At 52.4% G+C, this 23,192-nt stretch overlaps 1 protein-coding gene across 1 annotated transcript in view; it reads right to left on the bottom strand.

Annotated features, from left to right (window-relative positions):
* Positions 1-424: 424 nt before the first annotated feature.
* The window catches only part of Rspo4 (R-spondin 4), a 42,874-nt gene continuing 20,106 nt past the window's right edge, over positions 425-23,192 (bottom strand). The window contains exons 2-5 of the mRNA XM_006985513.4: positions 7,804-7,992; positions 7,071-7,211; positions 5,166-5,351; positions 425-1,815 (exon numbers count right to left, since the gene is read on the bottom strand). Coding sequence (XP_006985575.3) covers positions 1,724-1,815; positions 5,166-5,351; positions 7,071-7,211; positions 7,804-7,992 — 608 coding nt within the window. The 3' untranslated portion in view covers positions 425-1,723. The remainder of the gene's footprint in view (positions 1,816-5,165; positions 5,352-7,070; positions 7,212-7,803; positions 7,993-23,192) is intronic.

The following is a 23,192-nucleotide window of genomic DNA, read 5'->3' as shown; positions in this document are numbered from 1 at the left end:
CCCCTTCTTAAGAGGGTCTGGAAGCACCCCTGTCCCGTCAGTCCCCATGAACCCTGGCCCCTCTCAACCTGAACACTCCTGGTGGAAGCTGCCCCAGGGAGTTTAGAATCTGCTACTGTGAACTTCTGGACATGGTAGTTCTAACCCTATCCGATGCCCAAGAAGCTCTGGTGAGTTTCTTTCTTTTTCTCTTTCTTTAAAAAATAGCCAGGGGGTCTCAAAACAAGAAAGCATTTCAGGGGTGTGAACTTCTACAGAGAAGTGGGGGGCTTGGCCTGGCCAGCAGGGGATCCGGCTGTTCTCCGTGGGACACCATGGAGGAACACAGCTACAGGATCAGGAGTGGTGCTGAGGACCCTCACCTGCCAAGTGTAGGGTGGGTGTGAGGGTTACTGCCTGCGGGGGGGTGGGTGAGGGGGTGGTGGTGGGGTGGTGGTGGTGGTGGTGGTGGTGACATGACATCACACGGAGCGTCGCGTCTCTCTTGCCTGTACCGCATCCTTCTCCAGCTGTCCCTGAGCTCTACTGTCCAAACTCCTCCCCAGCAACAATGACGGCTCCTGGGCCAATGGCAGGGGGAAGGACAGACCTGCCAATCAGTGTGATCTACTTGAAGGCTTTCCCAGTGTCCTTCCTGCCTGGAGTTGGAGGAATCCCAGTAGACGATCCTCAGGATGTCCACACAGGAGGTGGGTAAGTGGGAAGCCATCCCAACTGCTGACCCGGCAATTTTCCCCACTGCTTCCCCAAACGCCCTCAGGCTTCTTCACAGACATGATGTGCTGAGCGAAGGCTGGGGGTGTCAGCCCATCGCTTCCTTAGCTGTCGGTTTCTCTATGGGTATGAGGGGCAGGCAGGAAGAGGGTAGAGAACAGAGTGGGTGGGACCAGCTCTAAACTCCATGTAACTTCAATAGCCTTTGAGATGAGAGACTTATTCCCTCAGGAATAAATGTCCCACCTGATTCTGTGCATGGGTCCCCCAAGGCCTTGGGAGGGTGGTCAGCTGGGGGAAAGGTCACGGGCACTCTGGGAGGGAGATTGGAGGGGGCACTGAGGGTGTGTTGCAGGCATTTCCAGAAGGATGTGACGGTGGGTCTGAGGCCACTGTGTAGCCGAAGGGCCCCCAGTGATTCCTACACCACCATCCTGGACAAGGGGTGCAAGGGAGATCTCGGAACCCATCCCCGGTAGCCTCACTGCAGAGGCCATGGCTGGGTGCTGCAGAAATGGCCCTGAGGGACTGGTCCTGGCGAAGGGCTCACCACTCAGGTTGCAGGGTCTCTCTGGCTCGAAGCTGGGCTCCCAGGAGCAGTCAAGTTGCACCCATCCCTATTCCTCCTAAATTGTAACTCTGCAAAGATGAGGGTCAGGGTAGAGTCACAGAAAGATCTGGAAGAAATACGTTGGAGTTGAGGTGTCGAGAGCCACATGGAGAACATAGGCACAGTTTCTTACGTGTGTCCGTGTATGGGGTGGGGGTGGACAGTGAAGATCGGAAAGTAGAGCAGGAGGAAATGAAAAACAAAGGGTGCCTGGAGAGAAGGAAAGGTCCAAAGAAGAAAGCAGAAAGTAAAGAGGGGAGGGAGGGGGGAGAAGAAAAGGGAGACGGATGAAGTGCCGCAGACAGACAGGAAGGTAAGGCAGAAAGAGGCAGGATGTGGGAAAGAGCGGAGCAGGGGAAGAAGGGAAGGGCAGAGGCCAGATGATGGAGCTGGAGCCCGTCATTGTGAGCCAGGCTGCTGCGGCCTGCGCTCCGACTTCCTGTCCTTGCGCTGGCGTCGATCCTTCCGGCTCTTCTGCCTGGGATTTCTCTCTGTAAGAGAACACAGGTCCAGGGAGGTCCTGAGAGATCAGGGAACCCCAAGTATTCCCGGCAGGCTTGGAGCGCTGGACTCAAAGTCACCCTGTTTTAGTGCAGGGCCGCAGGTGATTCCTAGGGGGTCTGGAGGACACTGACCTGAGGAGGGAGTGCCTGGAGTGGAGGTGGAGCTGGGCAAAGGCCTGTAAGGGCTGAAGGACCCCATGCCTCTCCACATATGTTAATAAGACTTCCTGCTGGAGACTCAGTTTCTCTGCACAAGGCCCTGTCAACTCTCTGGCTACTTCCAGCCAGGCTCTGCCTTCACCAGCGGCCCTGCAGCCCAAGACCCTGAGATATAGCTGCGGGCTGGATGACCCAGAGAGTATGGAGAGTAAATGCATGCACGCAAAGCTACCATTTCTGGCCCATTTGACAGGGAGGGAAAGAGGCTGATCTCAGCTGCTCCCACAGTACAGATGCTATAAATGTGACTCAGGTCTCAGCTAGACCCAAGCATATCTTACCAACCCCGGAGGAATACGGCCTGTGTCAAACGTGAACACCAGATTAGTCCCTTTTCTCAGATACGGTGATCAAGGGCTGGTCAGAATGAACTTGCTCAGTGGCCTGGAGCACCTGGGGCCAGTTCTGATTTCCCTTCAGAGGAGCTCATCTGGGCTGAGGCTGCTTGGGTGACCAGTGGCCAGACAGCCGAGGGTGTGGACAGAGTCCCAGCATGCTGTCTTTAGGAGAGCTGAATGTCCCCTGGCAGGGTCCTCTGCTGGCTTCCTTCAGCAGCCCCTCTTTTTATTTATTTATTTTTTTTAAGATTTATTTATTTATTTATTATGTGTTCTGCCTATGTGTATCCCTGCAGGCCAGAAGAGGGCGCCAGATCTCATTACAGATGGTTGTGAGCCACCATGTGGTTGCTAGGAATTGAACTCGGAACCTCTGGAAGAGCAGTCAGTGCTCTTAACCTCTGAGCCATCTCTCCAGCCCCGGCAGCCCCTCTTTGCTCACTTGTCATTAGCCCTGTCTGCGCTTTCCTGTGGTGTTCCACTTGGCTGGCACGCCTTTGCAGGGATCTGCCAGCTCCCTGGGGCATCCTTCCCGAGGGGGGGGGGCACTCCCCTGCCGGCAAGAAGACAGACTGAGGTGTGTCTGGGAGCCAGGCCAACCCTACGTTTCCAGTTTATAAAGTATCTCCTCACCCAAGCCATTTTCTTATGCTCTTCATCTCAAGGGGGTCCCTGGGGGGCTGTGTGCTCTCAGGACTGATGACATCATTCAGCGCGCTGCTTTCCAAGGGCACATAGCAGACAGGGAGAGACCTCCGAACCCTGTCACAGACAGGGCAAGAACTATTTCTCCAGGGTTAGCTGTGCTCTCGCAAAGAGTCAGGGCCTCAACATCTCCCCTTGCAGGGCAGACTCAGTGTCACCCCACAGACTAGGCTGCCCACGTTTGGGGCGTCCCACCAAATCTAAAGCCTTGGAGACACTGCAGGCCACAGGTGAGGGTGGAATCTGGGAACGTATCAGAGTACTACAGGTCCTTAGCAGCTCTGAAGGCTGGGATTGGGAGGGATGAGTGATGGGGAAGAAGCGTCCCCATCTTCCCTCTGCGCTAGCCTGCTAGCTGCATCTGCACACCTTCCACACACCCACTCTCACTCACTCATGCACCCTCCCACCCACACACCCTCCTGCTGACCCAAGCAACCTCCCTGTATACCTGTGTACCCTTCCACTCATGTATCCACGCACTCACTACCCGCTTACCCATCCACTGACCCTCTCATTCCCCTGTCTTTCAACCCACGCACCTACCCATCTACCCACCCACTAACTCTCTGCTTACCCACCCATCTGCCCATCCACCCATACAACTATCAACTCAGCCACCCACCCACCCACCCATCTTCCCTCCACCCATGCGCCTACTCATCCCGTCAACATCTGGGGCCTGGTCCAGCATCATTGGCAGCCTTGGCCTCCAGAGACCACAGACACACCACCCACAACTGCAGACGGAGCAGTGCTGTCCCCTAGAGGTGTCACGGTGGTGACATCATGTGACCAGTGACAACTCTGGAAGGGGAGCTCTGAAGACCTCTGAGTGGACAAGGTGCCTGGGCTGAGGCCCATACGAGGAGGCTCTGCAGCCTTCTGGGAACTCAGACAATAAGCATATGCCACTCAGAGCGATCACCACAGTGCCTGCAGCTCAGCCCCTGGTACCATCATGGGAGAAGGGGCTTCCCTTGAGTTTTGGGTGTCTAGTCTCATCTAGATCCTACTCACTGTCCCAATTGCTCATTGTGATTGTGTGGGTCATGATGGTGGTGGGAGAGTCCCTGAATTCAAATTCTGCCTCTGCGATGTCCCAACGGTGTGTCCTGTGTCCTGGGCTCCAGGTCTTTCACTGTTGACTACGACTATTCTTCTTTGCTACTGATTAACATCTGACCTCTAGGGTCCACCCACTCTGGCTATGTGACTCGGGGGCAAGTGACTCAAGCTCTGTGGGCCTCAATCTCCCAAGACGGGATAATAACTATACCTACATCATAATCGTTACGCAGATCAAATGAGCCAGTGACTGTAGAGAATTTAATACGCCAGGCTCTTGGTCTTAACATTGATTTTTTTTTGGTGCTGATGCCTCTCATACTTCACAACTCTCTCTTTTGGGGGTTCTCAGTGGTCTCCATTGGAATCTGTGGTCTTACCTTCCCCAGTGAAGGGGCTCCTGTGGTATGTAGTGGGGTGGTATAGGCATACCCCCCCCCAATTCTATTGATGCATAGTTGACAGCATCGATTCCTCAGAGCTGAGATCTCTTTGCACGTGCGTGCCTAGGGTTTTAGAGTATTGCACTCAAATCTCTACGGCAACCTTGGCTCTCTGCATTCCTGGGACCTGTCTCCAACTGATCCCTGTACGCTGGGCCAAGCATCTCCTTCTTGGCATCACACTTCTCTTTTGTATTACAGTGTGGGTGCTACACTGCACTGCACCCACAGGCCCCACATCCAGGCTTTCTCAGGAGCTCCACTAGACACCCAAAACTCAAGGGAAGCCCCTTCTCACATGATGGTACTAGAAACACCAGACTTTTCCAAAATCCTTATTGGAATTTTGGAAATGGGGGTCTGGATATGCCAATCAGTCTTCCGACTGTATCTGGGACCCTTCTCTGTAAGTACCCCATAGGTGATGCTTAGCTTACAGGAAGGGCTGGCAATCAGAGACCTTTCAGGTGACCTTCAGATGCCATCTGTGTGGGTCTTTGCCCCTGGAGACTCAGAGCTCACCTGTGGATTGTTCCCAGTGCAGCCCTGCAGGCCTAGGACTCACCTCCCGGGCAGAGCCTCTTTATAGGACATTTCCTGGACTCAGATAACACTCGGCAGCTTGCTGTCTCCTCCTGCTTAGCCGGGCCAGCTTCCCGCACCCGGGTCTCTAGGCCCCAGCCTGAGCCACAAGTCTTTCCATTGCGTATGCAGGGACTCCAGCTGCCCCATGGGCTTGGCTCACATTCTTCTGTGGGTGAAGAGGGAGACAGACAGGTGAGTCAGTTGGTACTGTGTGCCTCTTGGATCTAAGGACCAGCAGTCTGAGGCTCTCCACCTACTAGGGACGCAGTCTATCGCTGGTAGCAGAGAATACACACAGAGACTTTATTTGCAGGAGCCTGCCAAGAGCTCCATGAAGACTGCGCTAGAAGCCAGGGCAGACTCCTGCCAGTGAAGCAGAAGGCTTCACAGAAGAGGTAACAAAGCTGAACTACGCCTCCTTGGTCAGCAGGATTTGATGGGCCAAGTGGCTGGAATTCAGAAAGGTGCAGGAATTGGGGACAGACGTAGAGGTAGCTGGCTGCTAAAAGGTTCTCAGGATCAGGGCTCTAACTTTGAACTCGATCAGCTGGAGAAGGTCAAAGCCACCCAGTGATGTAGGGAGGGACAAGGAGGTCATGGGCAGAAACTTCTCAGAAGAGGGAATTTCAGATACTTCCCATTCATTTCTGAGCAGGAGGCAGCAGCCAGCTCTGGGGACAGTGAATGTCCCATCTTGCAGTCTTAGGCGCTGAGGCCTGGAGCAGGAACAGGTGTACAGAGCAGGGTGGGAACAGGTCTCCGGACCCGAGGTGGCCATGCTGCCACTGCCCTATGGATTCACTTGACAAGTCCAAGACTGGGCACCTACTGTGAGACCCAGAGTTGCAGGTACAGAAAGGTAGCTGCACCTGCCTGCCTCCCAGAACTCACTATGTTGAGATACTGCACCAGGCAGGCAGAGGTGCTTTGTGCAGTTCTGGAGGGCCAGAAGCTGTGGGAGCCCAGAGGAATGGACCACACCCTTGAGTCCGGGAAGCCTTCTTGGAGGACACCATGGTACTGAGTGTCCAGTGGGGTGGGAAGGAGAGGTAGAAGGTGCTTCCAGTGAATGGAAACCCCACAAAGTCCCCAGGATGCTGACCTACAATAGGCAGGTCCAGCCTGGAAGAGGAGGAAGATGTGTAAAAAGGTCATAGATGGGAACTCGATTGCCTAAGGCTCTGCCAGAGGCTAATAAGAGCCACAGAGAGCCTTGAGCAGCAGCAGCATTTTGCAGATTGGTGTCTCCTATTTTCTGGTCATGGATGGGAATGCAGGCTCAGAGACATACCCAGGAGGCCACACCAGAGAAGAAAGGTGTAGGGAGTGATTGATGGGCTGCGTCCAGGAACTTTATACCACTTCAGAATTCCTCTCAAAGATTCTGCACCTAACGTGCTATATACCAATTGCATGTCCCTTCTGTCTGCCACTGAAGTGTGAGGACAGAGATCTCAGCCACCCCCAGGGGTCCGCCTGTCTCTCACAGTACAGGGGTTACAGAGAGCACCCACTGTGCCTGGCTTTTACATGGGTGCTGGGGACCCACCCTTTCCTCATAGAGCCACGCCCCTGGCCCTGTGCTACTTTCTAATAATCTTCAGAGAAGCCCCAGGACACAGATGAAGTGACTTTCTGAGAAGCCATGGTAACACTGTTTCTTTTTGCCCTGCTGGTGAGAACACTCTTGGTGACAATAGTAATGCCAGAGTTGGTGGCACAGTATCCATGATCTTGATGGTGACAGTGACATTAGAGCCCCGAAGATGCTCTGTGTGCCAACAGGGGGCTGGGCTGCCCATCACCCCAGAACATTTCACTGACTGTTTCCAGGTCTCCTGACGTCTCCCCCAAGGCCAGGGCAGGTGGCTAGGGCCTCACTCACCCTGACACTCGCGGGTACTCTGGTGAGTCAAGGTGCCTGGTGGACAGGTGGGCAGGCACTTCCCTTTGTAGAGATGGAAACGCCTTTTGCACCGGATGCAGAAGTCCTGGCTGAAACAGCTGTCGCAGGTGGCCCCACATTCTGCAACAGAGCCAGGACACCACGAGTCATGGGTGTGCCTGAGGCGGGAAGGCCTCTGTGCAGGTCACTGGGGTCTGGATACAGTGTGCTGCCAGCAGCTCAGACTTGCACATTGTTGAGCTGGGCCGCACAGGAGGGGGCCTTCCTTTTCTTATCTTAATTGAAGTTGAGCACAGGAAACAATGTGCTAGACGTCACATGGCCAGTTTGGGCTGGGAGTGAAGCTCCCTCACCCTTTACCCACACCACTCAGAGATTAGTAATGATTTGTCCTAGGTCACAGTGAAGATGGAGGAAAGGTCAGGACCACTTTTCCTACTAGAGCAAGACCCAGAGGAGGCGAGAAGCCTGCCGAAGGCCATGCAGAACCGAGGCAGAAGAGGAGGTTCCCTGCCCTGCTGGTGCCGAGAGCTGCTGGTGTCCTCTTAGAGCTGATGGAATCAGGGAGGAGTCTACCTGGCCTAGGGCTGGCTAAAACCAGCAAGCTCCGGCTTGGCATGCTTCTGCTTCCTCCCAGGGTATGTTTGGGGAGAGGGTAGAATACGGGGTCGCCCTACCCAAGCCTGCCTACGGCACGGGAGGAGACACGTACTCTTGCACCTGTTGGCCTCCTGGCCACGGATTCCGAAGAAGCCGAGGGGACAGTCGTGCACACACTTGCCGTACTGACGGATACCTTCCCGGCGGATGAACAGGAAGAGCCTCTGCTGGCAGGTGGAACAGCCGTTCTCCTCCGAACATATGACACAGCCCGTGCAATTGCCCCCCAGACCAGTGCCTGCTGCAGCCAGACCAGGGGGGAGAAAGAGAGGCAAATCACACACGTGAGCTGCTTAGATGGACGCATTGGGCTATTAGCTGGATACAATGGAAGACCACATTTCCAAGCATCCTCGACTACTAGATATCATGCGATCAAAATCCGGCCAATGGGACATAGAACTAGGCGTCTGTAGACTGCTGATGTGACAGAAATCAATGTCTACTTTTGTTCAGACACTTTTACCTGGGCTTCTCTATTACAGGCACATTTACGCTTTACTAAAGCGGTATCTCTCTCTCTCTCTCTCTCTCTCTCTCTCTCTCTCTCTCTCTCTCTCTCTCTCTCTCTCTCGTGTGTGTGTGTGTGTGTGTGTGTGTGTGTGTGTGTGTGACACCACCTTCTTTCTCAGTTTCTGAACTCCAGTCCCCGCTGTCACCATCACAAAGGCTACCCACCATCGGGTTCGGGCAGCCCAAGCGGGGAAGTGGGAACGAGGCTGCCAAGCTGAGGGGAAGGTGAACCATTCTGTGGAGCAGAGTCGGATGCTCCACGACAAGGCTCACAGGAGGCCTCTGTGACCCAGGTGAGATGCTCCTCTTAAGCCCCGCCCTGCTGCCGGTCCTTCCTTGTTCCTCTCTGAGCAGAGGAGCCCGGAAGAGTGGGGCAGAGGGCGGCAGCAGGAAGCCCACCAGACTTCATGGCAAGCACTGCGGTGAGGGGACTCACGCAGGAGCCAGGCCAGAGGGTCTGGTTATGTCTTGCAGAGGCCGGTGCCCAGAAGAGAGGTAACAGTGGAGACCACTGGGGTTAGGTGGTGGGAAGAGTCGGAATTTGAGCAGGAGTCACTAAGGAAGGACACGGAGAGCATTAAATTGCTCTGTTTTACACATCATCAAGCTGGGACATTGAATGAGCTGGTTACCACCCTGGCTGACCTGAGCCCACGGGTCCTCAGAAGAGGGCATTCTTGGCTCTCCAGCTCCCAGCCCTTCTGTTCCCATCAGTGTGTATCTTCCCCACTGAGGTGCCAGGGCCTCCCCAGAGTGGAAACCAGGAGCCACCCCTGCTCCTGGCAGCAGAGGGCAGTCCTCACAAAGCCTGGATGATATAGCTCACGCCTGGTACACAGTAAGGGACCAGTGGGAACGTCCATGGTCTCTGCTAGACTTGGTAGGTTTCTGTCACTTTCTCCTATCTCCCAACCCAGAATCCTGAGAGCCTTCCGCCTCATCGCCCAATTTCTGTTTCTTACACCCAAGGAGCTGACTGATGTGGGTGGCCCTCACAGAGTCACACTGTGGCAGATATGTACCCCGTGACACTGTGTACCCTCGGTACTGGGCAAGAGTGCCAGTGCCCTCGGTGAGCTTGCTCCAGGAAAAAAAAAAAAACACGCGTAAGTGGGACAGAAGAGTAAAGGCTTGGGCTCTCCAAAGCTGCAGGCAGCTGGCAGCCAAGAGGAAGTAAGTGTGCAGCCACAAGAGGGCCCTGGACTGGAGAGAGCCACACCACCAGACCAGACCCAGGCGGAGCCAGGTTCTCCCACTCATTCAGCAAAACCTGCCCAACCTGGATGACACCAAAGACAGACAGGAATGGAAGGAGACGTCTCCTTCTGCTAATGTAACTCCTGGAGACAAGCATCCAGTAAATTCGAAGACGTGCCTTCTCACATCCAGCAGTTCAGCCTCTGACCCCCCATTCCAGAATGGCCGTGTGACTGGCTACTTCCGTGTTGATGTTGAGTCAGGGTAGGAAAAAAACCTATAAGGACCTGAGAAGGGAAAGGAGCCCCTCACTCTGCAGTCCGGCCACAGACTCACCAGCAGAGGCGCATCAATCTCAATATAATCACCAGCATCTACCCGAGGCCTTCTCTCCTTCCAGCTGGAAACCTGACACCCCAGAGACACCCCAGAGTCTCAATGATCAGACAGGGACTAGATATAGGGGAGGGTCAGGTACCATAGGAACCCAGTTAGCAGGGACTAGGGAGGTGGCTTCATGGACAGGAGCACTAGCCAGTGCTTGGTGGCAGTCTCAAAGCAAGGGACCCCGAATTCAGATCCCCAACACCCACATAAAATCCAGGACTAGCCAAGTGACTCCAGCATTGAGGGGTGGAGACAGGTGGATCCCAGGAGCCTGACGGCCAGCCAGCCTAGCTAATGGTGAGCTTAGGCTCAGTGAGAGGCCCTGTCTTGAAAAGTCAAAATGGAAGTTAACAGAGGGAGATACTTGATGCCCTCTTCTGCCCTCTGAATGGATGGGCATCACACACACACACACACACACACACACACACACACACACAGAGAGAGAGAGAGAGAGAGAGAGAGAGAGAGAGAGAGAGAGAGAGAGAGAGAGAGAGAGGAAAAAGCTCCCCAAGTTATTGTCACCATTAGGACACCCGAGTGTGACTCTTCTAGACGCACCCCACCTCACGGTGCCCTTGGGTGTGCCATAGTCTTTCCCTGAGCCCCTTTCTATCTGTAACAAACTCAACTCTACCTCATGCTAGATTGTCCTGAAATGCTTTTCTGTGTTGAAGCCAAGGGGCCAGTTTTATCAGAGTTGAGATTAAGGGAACTTCTCAGGCCCCAAGGGCGATTTAGGGAGCTGTTCCTCCATCCCTAATAGCTCCAGGGACAACTGTAAGGGAAAAGAGGTTTATCTGAGCCCAGAGTTTTAAAGCAGTTCCACCCGTGATGGCAGAGAAATCATGGTGGAGAGGAGCAGGTCATGGCTGTGTGAGTATTTGGCGGAGGCTGTTCACATCACAGCGGGTCAGGACGCACAGAGTGAGAGAGGAGGTTGGACCGGGAAATTTTTCCAAAGGCTGCCTTTAGTGACAGACTTCTACCAGGCAGCCCCCAGCTCCTAACAGTTCCAGCCTCTCAAAATAGCTTCTCCAGCTACAGAGCAGCATTCAGAACCCCAAGCTGGGCGAGCCATTTCAGATCCAAATCATTACAGGAGGTCTAGGGTAAGGCTCAGGAATATACCAGGTAATCTGTCACGACCCATCACCGACTCACTCAGGAAACCACAAAGCCAAGAAACTCTTGGGTATCTGTGCCAAGAGGCCCTGACAGAGATGTTTACCACAGCGTGGCTTAATAGTCCACAGTCACAAAAGAGAACCCACTTTGGGAAGAACAGATAAATACGTGGTGGTGTAGTCATATGCCACAGCATTACATCACACACACAGCATGACCATGATAAACGGTGGAGGCAGAATCAGTTATCATTGTGGATGCAGCTCAAAGCCAACTCTGAGAAGAAAGAGCAAGTTGTGTGATGAGTCATGTAGACGTTATCATCTGTATCAAGTTCCACAGCAGAACCATGCATTGCCTATGCATGGGGTATCTGAAGAATGAGACATATAAGGGTGTATGCACACTTAACTCAGTATGGGGGCACCTCTGGGGCAGAGGTGAGGGAGGGGTTGGGAAAGAAGACCCGAGACCTCATTCATATTAATTGTATTTAACTTCCTAAAACTTGAAGCAAATGTGTACACGGAAAGATTTGGTCAATATGGCTGATGAGGGTGGGTGGGTGTGAAGACGGCTCAGCCATACGTGCTTGCCACGAAAGCATGAGGACCTGAGTTCTGACCTCCAGCACCCACGCAAAAAGCTGGTTAGTGCAGAGTGTGGCTGTAATCCCAGTGCCAGGGATGCAGAGGCAGGGGGATTCCCTGGAGCTTGCTAGCCACCTAGTTTTGCCAAATTCGACAGGTATGGGTTCATCAAGAGACCCTGATCAAAACTAACTAACTAACTAACTAACTAACTAACTAACTAACAAGGTAGAGACTAATTGAGGAAGACACCCAGTGTTGACCTCTGGTCTCCACATATTCATGCACGTATGTGCCTGTAACACAAACATATACACACCAGAATGTTAATTACATTCATTTTTCTTTTTTATTATAGACTGGAAACAGTTGGCCACATTTAAAGAAAATTAATTGAACTTCTCTGGTGCACCAGAGCAGGGGAGGGCTACATTTTTTCTTAAAGATTATTTTATTATTTTGCGTGTATCAGCATTTTGCCTGCATGGATGTTTGTGCGCCATGAGCATGCCGTGTGCCTACCGAAGTCAGAAGAGGGCATCTGGTTCCCTGGGATTGGAGTTAACAGACAGCTGTGAGCCTGCCATGTGGGTCCTGGGAATTGGGCCGGGGTCCCCTAAAAGAGTGGCCAATGATCTTAATCACTGAGCCATCTCTTTAGTCCATAAAGATACATTCTTTATTCCCCCTTTCTTCCAGATCCCCTCCCTAAGCCCCATCCTGCCCTCAAGTTTAGGTCCTGGGTAGGAAGGAAACAAATTCTGGAAGTGGAGGATTTGGGGGCAGTGGAGACCCACCCTCAGGCTGCTAATCAACTCTCACATTCCCCTCCTTATCTTCAGGAAGGGACCTCTGATTTTTAGCATTGCCCTGGCCTTCTTGCCCTGTTAAGTGGTCACATGTCTAACCCCGTCCCGTGAGATGGGAGTGGGTATGTCACGGGCCACGCCCAGGAAGGGCCCACACTGCTCTTCTCTCCTCTGTCTTCCCTCTGTTAGGGTTTCAGTTTTGATGGCAGGAGTCTTGGCTGCTCCCTGTGGCAGAGGGATCTTGAGAAAGGCACTGGTACAGCCACCACATGAACCCATGGCTTTAATGGGAGGAAGAGAAAATCTCACACACCTGTCTAGGTCATTGGCCTTGCCCGGGCACCAACGCTTGCGATGCTGGGAAGGTTTGCACAGTGGTGTTGGTGGAGATGAGGATGCTCCCCATGTGCTGTGCACTAGGGAAGCCTTAGGAGCTGAGCTGCCACCCAGTGGTGAAGGGCAACTCAACTGACTCAAAGTGATCCCAAGGACACTTGGACGAAATACTAGTTACATTCTGTCATTGGAGCGCAAGGTGAGGTTTTCCCTGCAAACTGGATTTGTGGACCAAGATGCCCTGATGTCGGAGTGTTGCCATTTTGCATCTGAGGAAAGCCAGGCTTGAGAGGAAAAATGACATGCCCAGGGCAATAGAGACCCAGGAGGCAGAGACCTCCTGCTGTTCTCCCAGAGTGCCAGTGCAGGGCTTGTCTGTGACAAGCACAGGCTGGGACACTTGCTTGCCTTCCACAGGACTCCACGTAGCAGGAGTGGCAGACGCCACAAAAATCGTGCCCGAGCAGAAGACAAAAGTACCCTGAGACCTGGGCAGAGAAAAAATGTCTCCAATGTCAGAAGAACTTACAGATCACTCAGCCCGACCCTTGCAGTTTCATTGGTGACCCTGAGACTAGAAGGGGCAGGGCCTTCCTCAAAGGAAAAAAAAAGTCTCAGACCAAGGAACCCCCCTATTGGAACCACAGCACCCTCTGGAGGATGCTGACTGAACATGCTGAGAGCCAAAGAGTCCTCTAGGAACCGTTCCCTGACTTTGAGTGCGTGCGTGTGTGTGTGTGTGTGTGTGTGTGTGTGTGTGTGTGTGTGTGTGTGTGTGTGTGTGTGTGAAGGTTGTGGTTCAGTTTCTGGCTGCATCCTTGACCCAGAAATAGGATAGAGTGCCCTCTAGTGCTTCAAGGTTGTAACGGCATCTTTTGAACTTTGGTAGTTGGCCTTTATCACATCTTTCTTTACTCCTTAGAAAGAACAACTTAATCCCAGCACTTGGGAGGCAGAAGTAGGTGGATCTCTGTGAGTTCAAGGCCAGCCTGGGCTACAGAGTGAGTTCCAGGAAAGGCGCAAAGCTACACAGTGAAACCCTGTCTCGAAACCACCCCCCCCCCAAAAAAAAAAGAAAGAACAACGGGGCCCCCTCAAGGTCATGGGTGCAGGAACCTGAATGCTCACTTTATGAGCAAGAAGTGACGACTGCTTGAGTTTGGACAGTGGTGCTCCAGAAAGATCCAAACGTACTGATTCTTAAACCTGACTGTGACGGAGTCCCAGTGAGGCGCAGGAAGTGGTTAGTTTGGATCCAACTCTGAAACGAACAGATGGGGCATTTCACAGTGGCGTTCTTGCTACAGTCTCCTTTCCCTGAGCAAAGGAGCTGGCCACCAGAGCAAAGGAGCTGGCCACCAGGCGTGCTTTCTGGTCCTGGCTCTGGTCTGGCTCACCTGGGCTGGTCAGACAAAGTTGTGGAAAGTGACTTTGGATGAGAAATGGTGGTCGAGACTGTGCTCTGTAGCTAAAGACAGTGGCGGGCAGGGTGGTACATAGGTCTTCCCCAAAGTAAAGTGGCCACTGGTGGGCACTGGCATCTTTTCTGGCTAAGGCTAGTCCTCAATCCAGCCTGACTTTTGTGGAGCCCTCTACACTTTGACACCCATCATGACTTGAGCAGACAGATCTCCAAGTACCCTTGACCTTAGTTACTGCTGGTGCGGATACAGGTTTGTGTCCCAACAGAAACTAGTCTTGGGATTTTTCTTTTTCTTAAGTCAACAGGATCATGTGTTATTTTGTGTCTGGTGTGAGTGCTGTGTGGTATGGTGTGTGTGGTGTGGTATGGCATGTAGTGTATGTGTGGTGTGGTGTATGTGTTGTTTGTGTGGTGTGGTATGTGGTGGGGAATGTGGTGTGTGTGTGTGGTGTGGTATGTGGTGTGTGTGTGTGTATGTGTGTGTGGTGTGGTATGTGGTGTGTGTGTGTGTGTGTGGTGTGGTATGTGGTGTGGTGTGGTATGTGGTGTGTGTGTGTGGTGTGTGTGAGTTTGTGTGGTGTAGTATGTGTGATAGTTCATGCATGTTTTCTTTTCTGCACTTTGGACCTGGGACGCTGTGGATGGTTGAGGCTGGTGAACGCTGCCCGACCAAGAACAAAGAACACACAGCGCAGAGCCAGGAGCTACATCTGTGTTTTGAAAGGAGCCTCCATCCCACCTGGTCTGCCGCAGAGGCCCAAGTTTCTCAAGCCACTGTGAGTTAGCTTTCCTGTCACTTGCAACCGAATGATTTCTGACTAATACAGAAGCAGAGGGAGAAAAAGAAATAAACAAATCAGAGGCAGAGAGGGAAGCAGCAGCCAGAAACCTCACCAGCTCCACCAGGCAGCAAAGCTTCTGAGGGCCTTCCAGGCCCTCCCGGGGCTTGGCTCCCTCATGGCTCCGAATAAAAGAGCTTTTCCACTCCAGTTAATGCTCCTCTGTCAGCTTGCAATCAGAAAAGCCCCAGCTCTCTGGATAGGAAACAGACCCTGGTGGGCAGCTGTGCCCCTGCAGAACAGAGGGGCCCACAGCTCCACTCACTCCACTGTCCTCCGTGGCACTCCGAGGAAACCCCAGGTCCTTCTCCATGTCAGGTGGATTCTGGCCTGAATCCCTACCCTATCCCAGATCAGATGCACATTTAAAAGTGAGCACATTGGGGCTCTAATTGCAGCCTTCTGAGCTTCCTTGGAGCATCAGAGTTGACACCCCATGTGATTCCCCTGAGCAACCAACCATCTCTTCCAACTGAGACCAGCTACCTGCAGTGGAAATGCCAGTTGGCCCCAGAGGTGTAGCTCTGCCTTGTGCCAGCAGCTGCAGAGGTCTGAATGACATCTGAGTCACCTGTCTTTCTTCCAGTACCTGGGGAATGAGCTGGGACTTGGAAGTCCACTCTACAGAACACGGTAACCACCTAAGGCTTGACAGTTTATAAGGTGACTCTGGCTTATGATAACTCTGAATGCACACAGAAATCCAATGCCGAGCAATCCAGCCACTCATTCAATGAATGGTTGCTGTCTTAGTCAGGGTTTCTATTGCTGTGAAGAGACACCATGACCATGGCAACTCTTATGAAGGAAAACATTTGACTGTGGCTAGCTTACAGTTCAGAGGTTTAGTCCGTTACTGTCATGGCGGGAAGCAAGGCAGCATGCAGGCAGACATGGTGCTAGAGAAGGAGCTGAGAGTTCTTACGTCTTGACTCAGAGGCAACAGGAAGTGAACTGTGTCACTGGGCGTGGCTTGAGCATATCATGAAACCTCAAAGCCCTCCTCCACAGTGACACACTTCCTCCAACAAGGCCACACCTCCTAATAGTGCCACTCCCTTTTGGGGGCCATTTTCTTGCAAGCCACCACAGCTGCTGAACCTTTGAGATTTTTTTCTTTTGTTGGGGGATGCTAGAGATTCAGTGGTTACATGCTTGGAGCGGGGAGCACTGTGTGAACCTGGGCAAGGTCCGTTACCACCCTGAGCCCTGGCTTTTCTAGGTGTAGAATGGCTTGATAACGCCTATCTTGCAGGGCTGGCATGATGGAGGGTAAGAAAGCCTGCGATGAGCCAGAGCCTAGCACACAGCCAACCTCTGAGAAACTGCAGCCATTGTTACCAAGTTGAAGGGGATGGTGTGATTTCCGTTCAAAAATCTAAAGTATCTAAAGATGTGTGCAGGTGAGCGGGTAGAAATCCTGGCTCCTTTGCTTGATGAATGACCTTAGACAAGTCCTTTCACCACTGATGCCTCGGTTTCCCCACTTGAAGACTTGAGGTGGCAGCTTCCAGCCCTGAAACCTTAAAAGGGCCTAACAGCAAATCAGCAGACGGCCCCACACATAGCTCATTCACACACTGAAGTGCCTATCCTGTTCCCTGTCATGACCCACAGTGGAACTGTGGACCACTATGTGCCCCTTGTCTCATGTGGGGCAGGGGCATGGGAAAGACTAGAAGGTAGATAGCAAGGAATGGGGACATGGCTCTCTGCCACCACCGAGTGACATCAGACAGTTTTGGTTATGGATGAAGGGCAGGTTTGTTCTTTCCTCTGGGGACAAGGGATGACAAAGATCCCTGGGTGAGAGCCATCTGTGTCCTGAGATTGGGCTCCAACACCTCATATAACCAGGGATCAATGACCCCCAAAATAGGAAACTATCATCTGGAAACTCTGAGTTTTTTTTTAAGGTCACCTCCACATTGACATACATCACAGCCACCTTTGCCCTAGGGGCTTGCGTGGACACCTGGGCCCCTGACAACATCATGATGTCCCAGATAGGTCCATCTCAGCAGACACAGTGTGCCTGACATTAAAATGCCCTTTGTACCCAGGCCAAGTGTACAGCCCCACACTTTTTTTTTTTAAAAAGAGTAATTTGGACAGATGGCCAGTATTTATAAAATCAAGGGATTTTTCACTTAAAAGCTGGAATTTGGACTTCTGGAAAAATCCAGAGCATCTGCCAGTCCCGGCTTGCGTTCTCACAGTGGCAGTGGCTGGGTTTGCCTGAAGTGATGCTCTTGGGTGCCAAATGCAGACCCTCAAGCCTCTATGCCCATCCTGGTTGCCAAGGATGATGGGAAGCTCCAGGTCTCGCTGGACTTGGGCAGCACTCACATCAACTCCCACCTCAGAGATGATGGGAAGAAGAGGGTCTCTCGTCAATTTTGATTTCAGATAGGGGGTTTTGCCATGTTTCTCAGGCTGGCCTTGGATTCTTAGGGACCCTCCCTTAGTCTTCCATGTAGATGGAACAATAGCTGTGGGTCGCCACACTGGGCCAGCAGCATCCATCCCCTCTGGGTGTATACAGATTGCCCTGAAGGTTGCTGGAACACCCCCAGCTGGGCTTCCCATCAACATTATACTTTGGGAGGGCTGGCAGGACCTGGAACCTGTATAGTTTATGGGTCCTTGCTTGTAGTCTTGAAGTCATGCTTTAAAATCCACTAGTGGAGAGCAGGTTCAAGACCAGACAATGCAGGTTCAAATCCTGGCTCTGACCCTCCCCTCTTACCCGTGTTACCATGGACTAGTGTTCTAACCTTCCTGTGCTCCAGCTTCCCATTTGTAAAGCAGAAATCCTGTGAGTTAAGCTCACAGACATTCATGGAGTTGCTGGGCAGTGTTGACAGATAAGAGGGTCTCGGCGACATCTCTATGCAGGCGAGACCTTTACCACCTACCCTGACTCCACCAATCTGTAGCTGTAATTCTTCTGACAATCAGTGCAGAACCGTTTATTTCAATGCCAACAGTTTTCAGGGCAGAGTTTCCTCATAATTGGGGTGTGCCCAGTGAAGTATGCCTTGCATGAGAACATGGTTTGTCATGGTGGACTACAGATTTAATACAGCCGTCCTCAGGACTCCCAGGGTGAGAAGGTGGGCGGGGGTGGGGGAGGCAGAGGAAGATCATGGTCCCTGCTCCAAGATAAGTAAGTCTAGAAGCACCAGGGCAGGACCTGGTCCCTGCTCTGCCCTTGGGAAGGATCCAGAACTCCAAAAGAGGAGCGGTACAGAGAAGGCTAGTCAGCACATCTCAGATATCTTCCTGGCAATGAGCGACGCATGTCACTGATGACCAAGGGGAAATGAACAACATCTGGGCGCTCGCCTGCCCCCTTTGACTGCCACATATGGGAGGCAGTTGCCACCGCTGGAGGCTGGCTCTGAGGGCCAGCACATTCCTGCCTGGGGGGCAGATTGCACCATCCAGACTCTGGAGATAGCTTCCGGCCTGGAGGCGCCCAGAGAGCAGGCTTAGGGGCTTCTAGGCCACCGGTTCCTTCTCAGCACCACGGAGGGACGTCTAGAGGTCACACATGCAGCAGAATCCAAAGGCTTAACCTTGGTGTTCTGCCATCACGTGCCTCTTCAAGCCTCCACGCAGGGAGGGCCACAGGCCCCTCAACAAGATCTTCAGAAGCCTCCCTAGTGCTGTGCTAAGGCCACTGTCCACCTGACCTTGACAGAGGTAGAAAACTTGTCGAATGAGGGCAGAGGCAGCACTGGCTGCTTCGGGCCTGACCCACCCTCTGCCTTCCTACTCTCCTCCCATCCCTCCCAGCAGCCACGGAACCGGTCAGCGAGGGCTTTTGAAATCAGGGGACAGCGGCTTGGGATCACTCTATCTACAAGAGGGACCTTGGTTGTGGACTGTCCCTCCTGTGCCTCATATAACAGGAAAGAAAAGGACTGCTTGGGTCCCTGTGTGCCCCTGGGACATGGTTGGTGTGCACTGACATCTACAGTCATCTCTAACCGATTGAGATGCCCCTGGATGAAGCATGGAGAAGGCTTTGGCCTTTGCTCAGCAGCGCCCCCGCCTGGCCTTCTGGTGGGGTGTGGGGTACAGGCCCGGTCTCTTCTCCCATCTCTGCAGGATCACCCTGGACCACGAGGTGCATACTGCTCTGTTAGCTACTCAAGAGGAGAAGCTGGACTGCTGTCCCTGGTGGGGAGGCCTGGAGCACAGAGCAGCCCTGGTGATCCTCAGAAGCAGCGAAGCAGAGACAGGACTCCTCTTTCTGGGGCCTTGCAGGGTGAACATGCTGAGACAGGAAGCTGGGGAATGTGGGAACCACCAGCTGGCTTCTCCCAGATTATCTCCGCACAGCTCAGCCTTCTGATAGCTGCCAGTGCAGAATCATCAGAGCTGGCCTCAGGGGAAACTGCTGGAGAACTGACTGGCCTGGCCTGGGGGTCAAATATGTAAAACAGTGTAAGAAGAAATAAAAAAAAAAAGGGTCATGGAGACAGGTTGGTCAGTGACTAGCCTGCTGCACAGGCTTGGAGATCCGGGTCAATCCTAGTACCCTAGAAAGTGGGATATGGCACAGGCTTGTGATCCCAATGTTGTCAAATGGGGACAAGGGAGCTGGCTGGTCAACCAGCCTAGTCTAACTGGTGAGCTCCAGGTTCTGTTGTAGACCTTGTTTCAAAAAAGCCATGATGACTCTTGAGGAATGACATGAGGTTGACATGCCTTCCACATATACAGGCACAGATGTATACCCGCACACCCACTCAGGAACACACACACACACACACACACACACACACACACACACACACACACACGCGAGGGGGGAAGGGAGAGAGAGAGAGAGAGAGAGAGAGAGAGAGAGAGAGAGAGAGAGAGAGAGAGAGAGAGAGATGTTATCTTGTAATTGTCCTAGGGATCAACTCACAGTCTGTACACCTGTCACTTGGCAAACACTGACAAGCTTTCCATGATGTAGGGAGGAGGCTGGTTGTGTATGTCACTGTCATCAAGGGCTGCTTCTGTGACAGCCGTGCTGGCCTAAGCAGGTTCTCATTGAGTGCCTGTGACACAGTGGGTGCTAAATGAGTGCCTGCTGGATGACCTTGAGGCCCAGCAGCTCTGGCTGTTTGTGGCTTTGTCCCTCCCAGGGTGGTCTAAGTTCTCTCTGAGCTCTCTAGGTCATCACAGAGTACAACAACTTGTGTATGGAGTGCAGCAATTCAGGGGCCAGAGCCCTCCAGCTGCCCACTCTGGGAGTTCGATTCCCCCGGCCTTTCACAGCTGTGAGATGCAAGTCCAGGACGGGTAAGGGGAGGACCCCATGCCTAGTCCTTCTGTTCCTTTAGTTTATCTCTAGAGAAGCCCAGAGACTCGGGCACCCCTGAAGTCCAGCTGGACTGATGGCAGGATCAGAGAAGGGCAACTACTTAGGGTAGCCAGGGGCACAGGCTGCAGAGGCAAGTGGCCTGAGTTCTAACCCAGGTGAGCCTCCATAAGCCTCAGTTTCCCTTCCTGAAAAATAGGGATCAATGTCCTCAGGTGTAAGGTCCAGTGTGATGGCCTGTGTGGCATGCTCAGAACATCTGGCAGGTGGCAGGGGCCTGGCAGTGAGACAGCTGTGAATACATAACCCTCGGAAGTAGGTTTTCTTAACTCCTAGACAAGGAAGCTAAGACACATAGGCGGTAAGTTGCCTGGGACTACACAGATTCTGATAGTAAGCTGGGATGTAGAACCAGGAAGTCTTAGTAAGTGGAGGTTACCATTATTTTGAGTGCTGAGAATGCAGACCCCCAAATAGCTTCAACCTGAACACCCCTCTCCTCATGAAGTGGAAGTCATCTTTGGAGCATCAGCTTCTGGCGCTGAGAGAACCTGGCCCTGCTTCAGTGAGCGGCAGTGAAAGGGTCGGGATCAGGCCCAGGCAGACCCAACGGTGGACCCCTTCCAGAGAGCTCAGTCTTCTTAGCCAGGACCATGAGGACTTGGAGATGGCAGAGCTGGGAATCCAGTTTGGATCTCCTGGCTCCAGGGAGCATATTTAGAGTCTGATGTTTATGTGACCCCTCCCCATGGGCTCCCTCCTCCTCTCAAATTCTACAACCAGGAGAAGCCCTGATGTGGCCTCTTGTCCAGGCAGGGCTATGTGGCCTTGGGCAAGTCTCTGCCTGTCTTTGGGCCTCAGCTTTTTTTTTTTGTTTGTTTGTTTTTCGAGACAGGGTTTCTCTGTGTAGCTTTGCGCCTTTCCTGAATCTTGCTCTGTAGACCAGGCTGGCCTTGAACTCACAAAGATCCATCTGGCTCTGCCTCCCAAGTGCTGGGATTAAAGGCATGTGCCACCACCGCCCGGCTAGGCCTCAGCTTTTTAATCTGTTGGATGGATTGTTAAAATGTGCTTCTAAGGACTCGAGATTCACTTATCCATCCATCTGTCCATCCATCCATCCATCAGTCTGTTCATCCATCTGTCCATCCATCCATCCATGCATCATCCATCCATCCATCCATCCATCCATCCACCCACCCACCCGTCCATTCATCTAATTTATCTTACTGTTCTTGTTCTTCCATTACCCATCACTTCATCCATCCACATATCCACGCCCCCATCCATCCACTCATCCATGCATCCATCCAACCACCCATTTGTCCATCCAGTATTTCTTGAATACCTACATTATGTCATGCTCTTTCTGGTCTATAGGAACGCAGGGGTGAAAACAAGAAAAAATATGGGTCAATTAAGTTATAAGAGCTAGTTGGGAAGAAGCCTAAGCTAAGGCCAAGCTTTCATAATTCATAGCAAGTCTCCAGGTCATTATTTGGGGCTGGAGGTACAAAGACAGCCCAACAAGAAAGCTTGTAACAGAATGGACCAGCAGATATCCCCCCAGCTCCCACATGCAGCTGGGCTTCTGGTTTGGAGGGGCCTGAAGGATGGGGAGACTGGAATGCCACACCCCAATTTAATTCACATTTGTTGTCTACTTCATACACTGAGGATGAGCAAACTCGTAAGAGATGGAGGGGTGGGGCAGGTGGGGCAGCCATGTTGTCACCATTTGGCCAATTTACCATCCCAGGGCAGGGACACTGAGATCGATTAAGATGGAGAATCCTGCCTGGAGGGGTGCAAGGCTTCAGGGTCCCGCTGTGGGACAGCCGCCATCCACGCAGCACAGGTGCACCTGGCACAGCCAACTCTACATGCAAAAGACTCAGCCCCCTAGAGAGAGTTGGGTGAACTTTGGGGGGCAGGGTCCAATGAGAGGCCCTCAGGTTATTGGGGCACACACTTGGCCACTCCATCTTTCTCTTCAGCTTCTCCATTATGAATAGTTTCCCCCACCATGGGCTTCTCTACCATTGCTTCCCTGTACCCCATCAGGGGCCTCCACATACTAGTAAAAAAAAAAATCAAAACACACAAACTATTACTGGGACCTACTGGATAGGCAAACTGAAAAAGACCACCAGCACCTGCCACTCGAGAGGAGGTGAGTCCTCCTGTCTCCAGCACGGTAGGTAACAACAGCATTTTACTGGGGGTACTCCATCAACAAAGGGTTCTCACTGAAGGATAGGAACTCTTTTTAGAGGCACACAGTGGATTCTTGGAATTCAGGGCTGAGACCCTTGGGTCTGAATGTGTGCTTCTTCTGACTCTTCATCTCTCCAGCTGTCTTTTTCTCCCTATGGATGTGGGCACAGCCCATGACTCAGAGGCCAGCTCTTGCACAGCCATCACTGCAGCCTGTTGGGGCTGACAAAGAGCGGGACTTTGCCACTCCAGGTAACATATATCTAACCCTCACCCGGCCCTGGAGCTGAGGCTCTTGGTCGGGCGGGCTCGGTGGTGAAATGCAGAAGACAGAGGTAGGAATTGCAAGGTCAACCTGGGTTCAACCAACCTGATCTCAGATCCCAGATCCCCACTACACAGTGACCCGACCTCAGTGTCTGAATATGAAGAATGGGCCAGCCACATAATCTCTACAAAGAACTTACTGTCCAGGTTCTGTAATGAAAATATTAAGAAAAAAAAAATACCCGTGGACAGAACATACAGGAACTTTTTCTTGTTATTCCATAAACAATACAACAGAACTATTTACCAGCAGTTACATTGCATGTGGCCTTGTTTGTGACCTCCAGGTTATATGGTATCTTAATTACTTTTCAATTGCTGTGACAAAACATCATGATCAAGGCAAATTAAA

This window comes from Peromyscus maniculatus, chromosome 4 (assembly GCF_049852395.1).
Source record: "Peromyscus maniculatus bairdii isolate BWxNUB_F1_BW_parent chromosome 4, HU_Pman_BW_mat_3.1, whole genome shotgun sequence".
Classification (NCBI taxonomy): domain Eukaryota; kingdom Metazoa; phylum Chordata; class Mammalia; order Rodentia; family Cricetidae; genus Peromyscus; species Peromyscus maniculatus.
This window is presented reverse-complemented; position numbering and strand designations above follow the sequence as displayed.